The following is a 15,114-nucleotide window of genomic DNA, read 5'->3' on the forward strand; positions in this document are numbered from 1 at the left end:
GGAAGATACAAAGAGACTGATGGAAATCAATGAAAAAAGGGGATGGCCGGGGATGCTAGGTAGTCTTGATTGCATGCATTGGAGGTGGAAAAATTGCCCAAAGGCATGGCACGACATGTATTGCGGTAAAAACCGTGATGCTACCATTGTGCTTGAGGCCGTAGCATCGGAGGACACATGGATTTGGCATGCATTCTTTGGGTTGTCGGGAACACTCAATGATATCAATGTCCTCAATAGATCTCCTTTGTTCAAAAGATTAATTTCTGGGGATGCTCCAGCTTGCAACTACAAAATCATGGACAATGAGTACTCAATGGGATACTATCTCACCGATGGCATCTATCCCGAATGGGCAACTCTTGTGAAGTTCATCAAGGAGAAAAATGGGGTGCCCTTAACAAGAAAAGAGGCTCATTTCACCAAGGCACAAGAGGCAGCCCGCAAGGATATTGAGAGCAAGGTTTGCCATAGTTCGGGGTCCAGCTCGGTTTTGGAACAAAAAAACCTTAGTGAACATCATGAAATGTTGTGTGATTATACACAACATGATCCTAGAGGATGAGAGAGGGTTAAACCTCCCTTGTTTCTATGACAATATTGGTAGCTGTGTGCAACGGGAAAGAAACCCTTCTCGCATACACGCTTTTCTTCAAACACATCGTGAGATTGAGGATGCAACCACTCATGGTCGGCTCCGGGATGATCTAGTAGAGTACCACTGGCAGTTGGATGGGCAGCGCATTGGCCCATGATGTATCTTTGTTTTACTTTTCTATGTCCTATTTGATTCGAACAATTATTGTAATTTGCTCAAACATTGTTGTAATAATTTGAATAATTATTGTTTTATTCGGTGGTGTAATAATAACTAGAATGATTATTGTTTTATATCAAATGTGATGGAATTTGTGATATGTCATATGATGAAATGTGTGATATGTGAAATGATAGTTTGAAAGGTTGGGGTTGAGGCAAAGACTAGAACCCTCAAATCCAACCCTTAAAGTAGTTTAAGGGTTGGGTTTGAGGGTTCTAGTCTTTGCCCCTATTTTTCAACCCTTAAAAGTGCCAAAAACTGACACTTCTCAACCCTTAAAACTACTTTAAGGGTTTGAGCGTTTGAGGATTCTACTAGGCATGCTCTTACACCACCATATGTCACACTACCATATGCATGAAGCTCCAAAAACCTTTCGTCGCCGAGAATGATTCTGGCTGCCAAAGCGATCATGCAAACTGAAGTTGGATCGCCGAATCCTTCTATTGTTGGTGAGATCAAGTGACTCCTCCAATTAGATCATCAACATTTTTCCACGGTGGTGCGTCATGTGTGCAACAATGTGGCTCATTGCCTTCCTTTAATAGGACACCCTAACATGAGAACCGTTGTGTGGTTGGGTTCGTGCCAGAAGGAGTGCAATTCCCACAGTTATGCAATGTAGTCGTCTTTTCCTCACAAAAATGTTTTCTTTTAGTTTAAATAAACTCTGTAGCTTGGGGTTGGGCAAAATCACTAGTTAAGGGACAACCTAGGTGTTTCCAACCTTTTTGGCACTGACAAGTGGTAACCTAGGTGTTTTCTTTTTTTATAGATTCATTTATTTAAAATGTTTTATTTCTTAAACCAAGCATCTAAATCACAAACCGCCTTCATCATTAGATTTTTTATGTTGAGATCTTCGAAACTAGATCCCATGTTAATAAGTTTCGACGAAGATCTTTTTTCACAACAAACCAAAAAAAATACCTAAAAAGTATATCCGGTAAAAAATGAAACCGAAAGTACTGGCAACAAAAAAATTTAATAAAAAAAAAGAAAAACCAAAGCCCGCAACATGTTTTTTTTTTTACTTTTTCTTGAGAAGCACCTTTCCTTTGCATTCTCACGGAAGCAAATCTGTGCTTCTGCTGGAAGAACATTTTTTTTCGAGAAGCATAATGCAGAAACAAATCTATGGTTCCACGAGAAGTAAATATGTGCTTTCTCAGGGAGCATAGTTTTTCTTTTCCTTTTTCAAGAAGCAAATTTGTGCTTCTCGCGGATGCAAATATGTATTTCCATGAGAAGCAAATCTATACTTCTCATAGCAGCACAAAACTTTTTTCTTTCCAAAAAGCACAACTGTGCATTGCCAAAAAAAATAAAAACAAAATCTAGGGATAACTAGATAAATACTGAAAATAAAAAAAATAAAAATAAAGGCCATCTAAAATCCGAAAACACATATAGAGAAATAAAAAACAAAATTCAGAAGAAGAGCCCAACACGCAAGGGGTAACCATTTGGGCCAGGGTTAACGATCTGACTATCAAAAACTGGTACCAACTGGGCTTGGGCCAGGCACTGTGGCACACCAACTGGGCCGGAGAGCGGATCGACGGAGGGGGGAGGCAGACGACTTGGCCGCCGGCGAGGGTTAGGGGTAGGACGATGCTTCCTCTCCGGCCGACCACCCACCCGCTGTACAGCGACTGGACCACCCTGCCCGGCCAAGCCCCCACCTCGCTCGCCGCGGCCGCCGCGAAGTGGAACCTCCGGCCCGGCGCCGGCGGCGACGACGAGGTAAACCAGCCAGCCAGCCAGCCATGATTTATCCTTGTAATCCATGGGCTACAATTAATCCGATCGAGAATTTGCACTCAGTAAATCTGAAGCGAATTTCTTCACCCATGAGCTCCACCTTGATATAAGCATCCCCACAATTATTTGTTCTGTTTTGATGCTGCCTCCACTGACGAAATGTGCGTCATTGCTTTTGGGGTTAGGAACTCGTGACATTGCTCACAGGCTCCTGACTTAACTAGTCAGTACCTACCTTTGATAGATTATTAACAGTCCCTGCATCTTGTTACTAGTATTACCGATGGTAGCTACCTGTGACAGACTCCGGATTTACCTTTGACACATTTGGAATCCCCGAATACATGTTTTTCTGCCGCTCCTTGTCAGTAACTGACCTCTGACAAAGGATAATTTCGACATGTTGCGGTTTCTCACTATTGGTTGCATAATAGGAAGCCTGACGTTGAGCCTGCACCTGCACAGATGTGGTAGGTTTTGACGCCATCATCACCGAGACAAATGATGTGGCTCCGTTTACTGAAGAAAGAGCTTGAATTCTGGCTGTTGCTTGCCTCAAGCTGCTGTAGGTTACTGGAACCATGCTGCTGCCGAGCAGCCGGAGATCGTCTCATTGACGTCACCCTTCACCTTGTGTGAAGTAGAGTGGCGCCAACAATCGGCGCCATATCAGTGCCAACGACCTGCGACAATGCCTGCCCCCTCCCCCCGTTGTCCTGAATGGAAATCAGAGGTAGTTGCTGATGTGCTTATTTTTATTTTTCTGTTCTGCCATTAACTAGTATATATATCAGATTTGATGAAGGATTAATTTAGAGATGCATTCATGTCATTCCAAAAATAAAGCGCGTAAAAATCTTTATACCCTTCCCAATTATTGCTCTCAAGTTGCCAGCAACCATACCTTGGATCAGCTAGCTGTAAGCTGTCCAGTCAAGATTCTGAAGCAGGACCACATTGTGTTTGTGTTATGGCAAATCGGCGCTGAATTCCAGTCTCTCAAAAGTAATCAAATTTGGGTCTCAGATTTCCACCATTTCTTCTCAAAGCAATTTGCTTTTGGATTCTGTATGTATATAGCTTAGTTTATTGCTCCTGCACCCTTTTCTGAATATAGCCTTATTTACCTAACAGTGTGTAATTCAGAAATCCTTGTAAGCCTCCATTTCTACTGCTCCTCATGATCAATATAGCTTAATTATCCACTATTTGTGCATACGTTGCCAACCTTCAGAATCTCTAAGGGAACCTTCTCCTAGAAAACAAAACCAAAGGAGAGCCACATTGAAGCAGAAAACTGAAGCAAGAGAACTTGGTTGCCCGGAATCGCACATGGTAAGCTGTCCAAGGCTTGAAGCTATTCCTCTGTGATTCTGTATCACTGTGTGCATGCCACAGTACGGATTGCACCTTTAACGCATCAATTTTAATGCAGAGGTCCATGAACGAAGTGATTGGTGGAAAAATAATTGAGCTTCAGCCACCACGAGAAGACTGGCATTGACTTGACTCGGAGCTTGCCTTCCCTGCTCTCTATCTCTCTCCAAGAAATTAAACTATTTTGATCATCTCATATCCTGAAGTGCACAAAATTGTGAGTCCATAGTCCATACTACTCTGAGATTTCCACCATACTCTTGCTATCGCAGGTGCTTGGCTGCTGGAATGATCGAAAAGAGATGGAGCAATAGACCAAGGAATTTATGTACAGAGAGGTGGGCAAGAATATAACCGTTCCTTTGAATTAATGGTTGCTCTGTCAAAGCATTCCTTTTAATCTCTGTGAGCATATATAGCTTAGTTTGCTGCTAGTGGGTTAGCTACTATACTGCTCAGGCATATCTGAATGTATCCTTATTATTGTTATTACTTAACAGTGGGTGTTTCACAAACTGTATGTGCATGTGCTTAAAATTCTAAACATGCTGCCATCCATGTTATTTCCAAACCTTCAGAATTACTAAATCTTCTCCTAGAGAATACCTTGTTAAAAACAAAACAAAACAAAACAAAAAAGTAGAGACACATTATCGACTCTGAAGCAAGCAGGCAGAACCTTGGTAGGCAGTAGGCTGTTGAAGGCTTGAAGGCATTGGCTCTGTGCCTCGCCTCTGTATCACTGTGTGCATGCCGTGCCACAGTCTGGAGACCTATATCATCACAGTGCTATGAAGCAGCACCTTTAATGCGTGGGGCCACGGGCACACGGGCGCAGAGCCGGAAAATAATTGAGCTTCAGCCACCACGAGAAGGCTAGCTTGCATTGACTTGACTTGGAGCTTGAGCTGGCTGCATCCCCTCTTGAGATGGCTTCCATTCTCTACTCTCACCAAGCCATGACTCTGCTCTCGTGATTTCAGATCCTGAAGCAAGCCCACAAGGAGGAGGCCACCAGCACCACAGGTCCAGATCTACATCGATTACAGGTCAGGTTCGTTGCCCTTAATTTCGTTTTCAGTGTTGCTCCTGGGTATCTTGATCGATGCAATAATCATCAGTTTTCCTTTGCCATTACAAGCCAGGTATGGTGGCTGTTCTTTAGATCTGATGGGTACCTCAAGTTGAATATCGAAGCCAGCTACTCTACTTGTCATCAACAACAAGCCTAGCACACTCAGCCACACCAAGCCATGACTCCAGCTGCTCTCACCAATCCATGACTCCATGGTTAAGCTTCAATGACAACCTCAACAGCCCCAAGTCATTAGGTCTAGTTTTTTTGTGAGGATCCATGAGATTATTCTGATGGTTTCAGATTCGCAAATGCACAAGGAGGTCGCCAACATTTCGAGGCAGGCATGTCATCCTTCCTAATTTTCTCTCTATCTTAGGTTGCACTAAGAACAATATATCTCCCTTGGTGCAAGCAGAAAACACACCTGCTGCAACTTTTGTACTTAGCAAGCTTAGTATACTTTGTGACTAATGCATTGTCATTTATTCCAGCACCAGTAAGCACGATAAAGATTTCTCTTGGAAGGACGAGCTTCTTAATTTGTGACGACGCCAAGGTCTGGCGAGCGGGAAGGTATGTTCAGGTTTTAGTTACCGTCCATCATTTCCCTTGGATTCACAAATAATCTGGAATTAAATCTGTAGCATAGTTGTTCATAGTGCTCATTACTGGTGACATACTTAGCAGTTAGCACATTATATGCTCTTGCATTGTAGTTACCATAATGCTGGAATTTCTAGCCTTGCAAAGTCAACATTCTTGTTTTTCTTTGAACCTGCTGTTCCTACCATACTGTCCTAGCTCGCGCGCTGCTCCCTTTGCTTGGTGATGAATCTTCTCAAATCTGAATTGGGGCAACTCCTGGAGTAACAGCCTGTTTCCTTTATAATGAAGCGGATCGCAGAAAGATTTCTCTTGGTACACCAACGCGTTGACTACTGGACTGCAGTTTCTCTGCACAACCACAGGGGTATTATAGACCAAGTAAGAGCCTTGGCTTCCTCTGCACTTATGCACCAGTTACCTGACTTCCAGGCAGATAGGGTTACTCTCTCAAGTAAAGCCTGGTTAAAAATAATCCCGCAAAAAAAAGCCGTTAAAAAAGTCCGACCCTTATCTCTTTCCTCGGCCCACTAGAACGATCCAGCTGAAAATTTGAATACAGACATCGCATATGTCGTTATGGCCTGGACTACAGACTTATCAACACCTCTTTCCCAATACGTTTACAGATTCTCTCCTTCACCAACCGGAATTCCAAGATACTTTTCTTCGAAGCCGACTGTTTCCACTGTTGAGATAAGACGCCACAGCTGCTCCTTCAGCTTCTGAAAATTTATTTCCCAAAAGCAGTGAGCATTTTGTCAGGCTTAACAGCACATCTGCAGCAGATTCTGGATACATTCTTGTTGTGTGAGGATCTCCTAAAGTACCTTTTAACTAAAATCGCTTTCGTTAAAATTTATTGATTTCTCCTAGTGACTCCTATGACATTATATTATTTCTTTCCTATTCATTTTCTTGATTCAATACATCTTTATTTCTTGCAACTCAATCAACAACTCTAAGCTATTAGGTATATGTAGAGGAAAGTATGGAACTGTCAACTTAGCCATATCTTTCAAATTAGAATATCCAATATTCATTGGTGAGCTGGCCTGGCAAGTAGACTGGTTCCCGGTGTTACCGAAAAAGGCTTTCGCCCCGCTTTATATATAAAGCAATGATCAACAGCATCCGATACAAGCGCACACCCTCACAACACACGCACACACGCACCCAAGGCAGGATACATAAGCGATGAGCGCAGCAACACCAACCCAGGCACTACACTAAGAGGTGAAGCCGCATATGACAAACCGTGGGCTCCAAGGCGGCGCCTTCAGGAAGGGAACGACACCGGAGCGCTGCCACCGCCCGATCCGAGGATTCAGAGTTTCCCCTAGAGCATCACGACGGGCAATGAGAGCCGCGACGACGCCTTCAAGAAGGGAACGGGTTTTGCCGCCGCCGGTCCGTCCGAAGATAGAGCAGGTTTTCACCTCGACACCACTCACCGCCACCGAATGCCACACCCCGGCTGCCACACCACCCACACGGACGTGGCAACCGGGCAGCGCCAACCCATGGGCTCTGCCCATGAGCACCGCGGAACCACCACCAGGGCCGCCGCCTCGGCATCCAAGACCTTGACACCACCTCACCCGAGATCCGCCGCTACCCCAACCAAAGCACATGGACGGCCCCCAATGCCGAGACCCAATAGGCCGGCAAAACTTGGCCTTCATCGACCCGTGCTGTGGCATTGGGCGCGAGACGAGCATGGTCCTGCTGCTGGGCGCGAGACGAGCGCAGTCCTGCTGCCAGGCGCGAGACGAGGCCAGTCCTGCTGCCGGGCGTGAGACGAGTGATGGACCGCAGCGGGGGAGGGCCAGCCCTTTGACGAAGATAGCGGCCGGACGCTGCGAAGATGGCTCGAAGGTCGAACCAGGCCGCCTACAAACGCACTGACGCCAGAAATCCAGCCGCCGCCGCAGGCAACCCGTCGAGCCGCCATGGTGCCGGCGCGACGAAGAGAAGCCTCCACTAGAGGGCTGAGCCGCCTTGCCGCCACCGCCCACAGCCGGAGCAGCAGCCACGCCGGGCCAGTGCCCCAACCCGCGCCGCCCACCGGAAATCACCAGATCCGGCCGGCACGCTCCGCCACCACCGCCACCAAGCCGCTGTTGCACCGATCCCCTCGCTGTCAGCAGCCGCCACCCGACGCCCAGGGCCGCCGGGTCGCGTCGCCCGCAGCCCTCGCCGCAGGAGCCCCGTCGCACCAGATCCCCTGCCACGGCTGGGCCCCAAGCGACCCACCACCAGCCGCGCCGCCGGCCATGTGGTCACCACCCAGCGCCGCCAGCACGCCAGGCGACGTTGCGCCGCGGCGCCCGGCACCCACGCCACGCCCCCAGCCGAAGAGAAGGGCCTGCGCCGCTCCTCTGCACGCGGGGGGACCAAAAGGCCCCGCCGCCGTCGGCCCGGGCGAGCTTTGCCCGGCCAGGCCCTCTGGCGGCGGCGGGGGAGGAGGAGGGAGTACTCGGGGGCGGCCGCGCCGGAAGCCCTCCCTGCCGCCGCGCGGGCGCGGCGCGGGAGGGAGAGGTTCATAGGGAGAGGTTAGGTCCGTTTCCAGTGTTTTACTTGGTTAAAATTTCAATATTATGTGCATTTTGACTTGCTATGCCCCTTAGGAAAGCAGAGCATGCATTGTCACTTATTTGGTCAAGTTCACTCGTTCTCGTCAGCTATGAACATGAATTTTTCTTCCGTTGACTATAGGACAGTGCCAAGTGTTTTTAATTGTCACAGATGTGCATGTCGTAAGAACAGTTTTGTTTGATTATGTGGGTTAGAGTTATATAGGTTAACAGTATGAAATAATACTGTAGGGGGATTGCTTTGAGGTTCTTCTGAATTCACTTTTCTATTGTGGTTGGAGAGTTTTGGCAAGTGCTTGCTACTAGCACAACGCCCTAACAGTTTGATTTAATTAAACTATAGCTATTTGATCCATACATCTAGAAATATTATTAGATAGATATTGAGAAAGTTACCTGTTACAGTCACATTAGCCAGCTATTGAAAGTAGAATATTCATATCGGGCGAGCTAACATGTATATCAGATATCTTTCCTCTTTGACCTGCTCGGTTCAAATTTAAACATTTGGGCCATTTTAAGCTCAGCTGCCCCTGTACGGAAGAGCATGTACGATCGGTCATTTGGTTCATTGTCACTTGTGGTGGTCAGTTAATAACATTAAGTTGGCTGCAGTGGACTATTGCACAGTCCCATGTGTTTTAAATTTCTCATTGACCTGCCTGTTCGAAGTACATCTTTGCTTGGTTGGGTGGGTTAGAGTTAGCTACGTTAACAACAATTAATAAGAGTTTGGGACGATTTCTTGGAAATGTTCTGTTTATTTAACTTTTTCATTGTGGTTGGAGAATTTTGAAGTGTTTCGGCAAGTGCTTGGTACTAGCAGAATGCACTAACGGTTTAACTAATACAGCACTCACTTCATTTTGCAGTGGCCATTTTATTGATATTTGAGTAAGTATACAACTAGGCAACCACCCATCAGAAGCCAGGTATGCTGGTGGTTCTCTGGTTTTGATGTGTAAAAGGAAGGAGGAGGATTCTTCAAGTTGAAGATCAAATCCAGCTACGTTTCATCAACAAAAAGCTAGCACGCTCTCAGTCGTACTCATGGCTACATGAGGGTTCAGGATCTCCATGGTTAAGCTTCGATGACAAGTTGACAATCTCAACGGCCAAGTCATGAGGTCTTGTTTTTTGTCAGGATCCACGAGATTATTCCGATTGTTTCAGATTCAGAAATGCACGAGGTAACCAACATTGATTGGATCTAAGCCATTACGAGGCAGGTGTGTCATCCTTCCTTTATTTTTTAGCTGTCTTAGGCTGTCCTCGTAACAATTTCCCTTGGTGCAAACAAAAACCACTCCTGTTGTATCTTTTGAAGTTAGCAAAAAGAAAGTATACTTCGTGACTAATGAATTGTTGTTTCTTCCAGCACTGTAAGAACAATAAAATTATCTCCTGGAAGGACGAGTTTCTTAATTTGTGACGATGACAAGGTCTTGCAAGCAGGAAGGTATGTTTAGGTTTTAGTTGCCGCCTATTCTCTCACAAATAATCTGGAATTAATCTGTAGTATAGTTGTTCATAATGATATATTTATTTCTCCTAATGATTCCTAATGCAATATAGCTTTGTTTACTTATTCGTTTTCTTGACTGCAATACATATTTCTTGCAACTCAACCAACAACTATAGCTATTTATTTGTTTGTCCAATACATCTGGAAATAAGTATTTGTGAATATGAAGGAAAGTATGGAACTAACTCTCTGAAAGTGAAACATTTATTTCGGCAATCTGGCAGGTATGCCGGATTGGTTCCCTCTTTGCCTTTGTTCAAATTTCAATATTTTGGGCATTTTAACCTGAGATGTTCCTACACAGAAGCGTTGAGTTTGGGCCTTTGGGGCATTTTAACCTGAGATGTTCCTATACAGAAGCATGGCTAGTTATTTGGCCGAGTATGTTCCTACACAGAAGCGTTGAGTTTGGGCCTTTGGGGCATTTTAACCTGAGATGTTCCTATACAGAAGCATGGCTAGTTATTTGGCCGAGTATCCCTCTTGTCAAGTAATAACATCAAATTTGCCGCAGTTGACTATAGCACAGTCCCAAGTGTTCTTAAATTCTCATGGACCTGCCTGTCGTAAGAACTGTTTTGTTGGATCATGTGGGTTAGAATTAGATAGGTTAACAACATGAAATAAGAGTTTAGGAGGATTACTTTAATGACTTCTTCTTATACTTTTCCATTATGGCTGGAGAGTTTTGAAATGTTTTGGCAAGTGCTTACTACTACCAGAATGCACTAGCAGATTAATTAATGCATCACTTACTTCATTTTGCAGTGAACTTTCTGATGATACCGAGGAAAGTATACAACTAGGACGCCACCAACCAACGAGGCATTAGAAAACATCAGGAAGTAATGGCGGAGATTGTGATCCTTCTAGCCATTAAAAAGATTGGAATTGCCTTGGCAAAAGGAGCGGCAGACCAGGCCAGTGTGCAGTTTGCGAAGTACGGGGCACAACTACTGGAGCTACATGGTAGCATGGGTCGTGTTGCCAGGGAGCTTCGGGTAATGCATGATGTTCTTTATCAAATGGACATTCAAAACCGCAGCAATCAAGTATATGAGGGCTGGTTAGAGGAGGTGCGCAAAGTAGCACATGTGATGGAGGACATGGTGGATGAGTACTTGTATTTAGTTGGTCGAGAACATGATATAGGTTGTTGTTTCTTCCTGAAGAAATGGTCCAAAAAGCCAAGATCACTGCTTTGTTTGAATCAGATAGCTCTCAGAGTGAAGGAAATGGAGAAAGACCTTTTGCACCTGTCAGAGACAAAAAACCGTTGGGTTCCCATGATAAATAATGGGGATTCTAGCAACCTCAGTTACATTGTCAAGAGATCCCAAGATCTAGCAAACATTTCACGCTCCCTTGATGAAGAAGATCTAGTGGGGGTGGATAAAAACAGAGAAAAACTCGAGCAGTGGTTGGAAAGTGATGATCTGGAATGCTCTGTGATAGCTCTGCTTGGAATGGGTGGTCTTGGTAAAACTGCTTTAGCTGCAAATGTCTACAAGAAGGAGAGGGAGAAATTCCAGTGCTACGCCTGGGTCTCCATCTCTCAAACTTATTCTAGAGAAGATGTCTTGAAAAATATGATCAAAGAACTTTTTAAAGATAATGCCAGTGTTCTATCTAGCACTCTGGCTATGGACATCATGAGCCTTGAAGAGACACTAAAGAAATATCTGGAGCAAAGGAAGTACTTTATCATATTGGATGATGTTTGGGATCCGCAAGCATTTGATGATTTGTCAAGGATGTTTATTCATAATGATAAGGGCAGTAGAGTGATGCTCACAACAAGGGAAGCCCGCGTTGCTGCACTTGCCTCTCAAGGACGTATCTTAGCACTGGAAGCTTTACCAGAAGACAAGGCATGGGATCTCTTTTGTAAGAAAGCCTTTCCAAGAGATACAAATCATGAGTGTCCTACAGAATTGAAGCCATCATCCAAGGAAATAGTTAGCAAGTGCAAAGGCTTGCCTCTTGCTATTGTGTCAGTTGGTAGCCTCTTGTGTGTGCATGAGAAAACCGTGGAAGAATGGAGAAGAATAAATGACCAACTGAGCTGGGAGATAATTAACAATTCAAGGCTGGATCACATAAGGAATGTTTTGCATCTGAGCTTCATTTACCTCCCAACATACTTAAAAAGTTGTTTTCTGTACTGCAGCTTATTTCCAGAAGACTATCATTTTAGAAGGAAACAACTTGTACGGTTATGGACAGCAGATGGGCTCATCGGGGAGAGGGGTGAAAGCACACTAGAAGAAGTGGCAGAAGACTGCCTGAAGGAGTTGGTTGACAGAAACATTCTACAACTTGTTGAGAGGAACTCATTTGGTAGGATGAAGAAATTAAGAATGCACGATCTCTTACGTGAGCTGGCAGTAGATTTGTGCCAGAAGAACTGTTTTGGTGTTAGTTATGAGGATGAGTGTGGGGGGTCTCTTGAGATGGATGGACGTCGGTTGGTGCTTCACAAACTAAAGAAGGATATTGAGCAGCCATTTTCCAATATGCACCAACTTCGGACTGTCATTACACTGGGTGACAGCAAGTCACCATTCAATCTACTTCCTTTGTTGTGTAATGAGTCGAGATATATGACAGTGCTTGAATTAAGTGGTCTGCCCATCAAGAAGATTCCAGATGCTATTGGGGATCTTTTTAATCTCCGCCATTTGGGTTTGCGTGGTACAAAAGTGAAGATGCTTCCGAAGTCAGTTGAGAAGCTTTCAAATCTGTTGACACTGGACCTTTATGGATCTGACATACATGAGTTACCTGGTGGGATTGTGAAACTGAAGAGGCTCAGACACTTATTTGCTGAGAGAGTAACTGATCCAGAAGGAAGAGAGTTTAAATGTCGCAGTGGTATGTACATCCCCAATGGTCTTGGAAATCTAACAAACTTGTATACATTACAAGCATTGGAAGCACAAGATGAGTCAATTAGACATTTAGGGGAGTTGAGGCAACTGAGAAGCTTGAGGTTATGGAATGTGAAGGGGATCTACTGTCAACGCATCACCGAGTCTCTAGGTCAGATGCGGTACTTGTCCTACCTATCTGTGGGTGCAGGTGATGAGAACGAAGTTCTCTTGTTGAATGTCTGCCTGCCAAGCCTGCAAAAGCTAACTTTGAGAGGACGACTAGCAGAAGGGGCGTTAGACGAATCTGCTCTCTTCCAAGCTGGTAGGGGGCTGAACTTGTATGAATTGCATCTATCTTGGTCCCAGCTGAGAGAAGACCCCCTGCCATCCCTTTCTCGGTTGTCAAACTTGGCATATCTAGATCTCACCAGAGCATACAATGGAGAGCAGTTGGTATTTCTCATGGGCTGTTTTCCCAAGCTAAAGGTTCTCTATCTATACGACATGCCTAATCTGAATCGCCTAGAGATACAGCAAGGTGCCATGGTGAGCCTGGAAAGATTAATCTTAGCCAACCTCAGCAGCATGACGGAGGTTCCACCTGGCATCAAGTTCCTCCTGCCCCTCCAGTTTCTATTCTTCCAGGAAATCACCAGCGACTTCCTAGCATCGTTGGGCCAATGTTCTGCAATTGAAGGGAAGTTCCAATATACTCTCCGACGACGTTGACTTGCCAAACTGGTCGGAAATGCGTACCTACTCAAGGTACAGCCACTTACCTGCAAATTACAAACTAGTACCACTACTCTTTGTTTCCTGGTCTCTAATCATACTGCTTTAACTTGTTGGTCTGTTGTTGGTTATGTAGGTCACCGGCGGGAAGGAAGAAGCTTTCATTATTTGGGCTGAGGTGTTTCCTCTGCTGTTTCAAAACGTACCCTTGGCTGCCAGGACGAGGTACCTTTGACTGTCCTGCTGCACCCCCTGTCTGCTAGCTCCATTTCTGCTACCAATCTGCTTCCTCTGCTGCGTACGACGGTGCTTCACTTGTGCTACTGCCTCTGTTTACTGCTACTGTTACTGTTCGTCTGCTTTGCTTGTCGTATTTTCTGCCAATTATTGTAAGACTGAGACTAAGTCGTGTTTCCATTTTCAGACCCTCTTTTTTTTCCTGCTTTACCTGTGTTGAACTATGTACTGATGTTTGTTCGTGTGTGCTTGTTGTGAAGTGGTATGTACTGTACGTTATTTCAGCTGTGGCTGCTAAATAAAAGACTTTGGTTTGTGATTCATAATTCCCAGCTATTCATTCCCTTTCGAAGAATTAGCTTGTGATCGGTTAATGCACAGGTATTCATTCTGAATGTAGAACTGAGGGGCCATATGTATCTGACGAAGGCTACAGCATCATGTATGTCGCATCAATTGTTTCCGGGACAGCTGCTTCTTAGTTGATGTTTATTACTACCTAGTTTGTCTGAATGTCGTTTCAGCTGAGAGTCATCAGCTGTCCCAGATTATGCCTTCTCCTTGCCGGCCTGATTTGCGTACCTAGATGTCCTCCCTGTGTCGTTCATCCAACATGAGAAAGTGCGACACAAGAATGTGTTGTCTTTGAACCTTCTGTTGCATAAGAATCCGAAAGGACAAACCTGACCATGAAGACAGTGATTCTTGAACTTAGCAACTACAACAGGCGTGAAAGGAACTGAAGAAACACAAATTCTACACCTATATTGCAGGGATATGGACACCACGAACGCCAATTTTTCGAAAATGCAGATACGGTGTTACGCTTCTGTGTTAATCAATGATTTCATCAGAAAACATATTTAGCGACAAGAGGTGTCTAGGAAGTCTCACACATGCCACCCCTTTGCAAACCTACACAGTACCATGCATAAGTTCAATTGACACCGTCAGATTGCACTTACGGTGATTATACAGTCAAGTTGGCTCACCAGTCTGGCAGACAGTACCAAGCCTCAACTTTCAACTGTTCTTTTCCAACATATGTAGTATTTATGAAGATTTATCTCCACCGTTGAAAGTAGTTTATGTAACTTTTAACTAATGATGACAGTACTGATGTGCAAAATATCTAGATTCAGACAGCAAAGCTGAACCCGTTGCAGTTCTGCAGGGTCGTACATACGGCTGCAATCTCAACCACAAAAGCCAGCTAGTTATCACCAGAATTGCTTGCACTCCTAACCAAATTAGATCTCGATCAGATACAGCAATCAATCAAACTCCCATGCTAGCTATACTCCAAAGAGGGAAAAACTCTTTGACTTAACAATAGCTGATTGTCTGGAAAGTGTTTCTCATTACTGGTTGCATAATAGGAATCCTGAAGCGGTAACGCCTTGAGGCTGAGCCTGCATCAGTATATGTGCCAGTAGGGTCGGATGCCGTCATTGGGTCATTGCTGAAGAGAAAATAGTGTGTCACCATATGCTGAAAAAAGAGGTTGT

At 44.8% G+C, this 15,114-nt stretch overlaps 1 protein-coding gene across 8 annotated transcripts; it reads left to right on the forward strand.

Moving 5' to 3' along the window:
* The first annotated feature begins 5,526 nt into the window (after positions 1-5,526).
* LOC125519134 (disease resistance protein RPM1-like) lies at positions 5,527-13,792 on the forward strand. Of its 8 annotated transcripts, none has more exons than XM_048684009.1 (7): positions 5,528-5,612; positions 5,934-6,023; positions 6,272-6,452; positions 9,112-9,468; positions 9,618-9,698; positions 10,533-13,402; positions 13,506-13,792. In XM_048684009.1, exon 6 carries the CDS (start codon positions 10,613-10,615, stop codon positions 13,364-13,366), a length of 2,754 nt encoding a protein of 917 aa, XP_048539966.1. In that variant the 5' UTR covers positions 5,528-5,612; positions 5,934-6,023; positions 6,272-6,452; positions 9,112-9,468; positions 9,618-9,698; positions 10,533-10,612; the 3' UTR covers positions 13,367-13,402; positions 13,506-13,792. The 8 variants fall into 8 exon arrangements, with proteins under 8 accessions (XP_048539964.1, XP_048539966.1, XP_048539968.1 ...); XM_048684011.1 differs by having other exon boundaries at positions 6,272-6,391; XM_048684013.1 differs by having other exon boundaries at positions 5,544-5,622.
* Positions 13,793-15,114: the final 1,322 nt, after the last annotated feature.

This window comes from Triticum urartu, chromosome 7, assembly GCF_003073215.2.
Source record: "Triticum urartu cultivar G1812 chromosome 7, Tu2.1, whole genome shotgun sequence".
In the NCBI taxonomy this organism is placed as follows: Eukaryota; Viridiplantae; Streptophyta; class Magnoliopsida; order Poales; family Poaceae; genus Triticum; species Triticum urartu.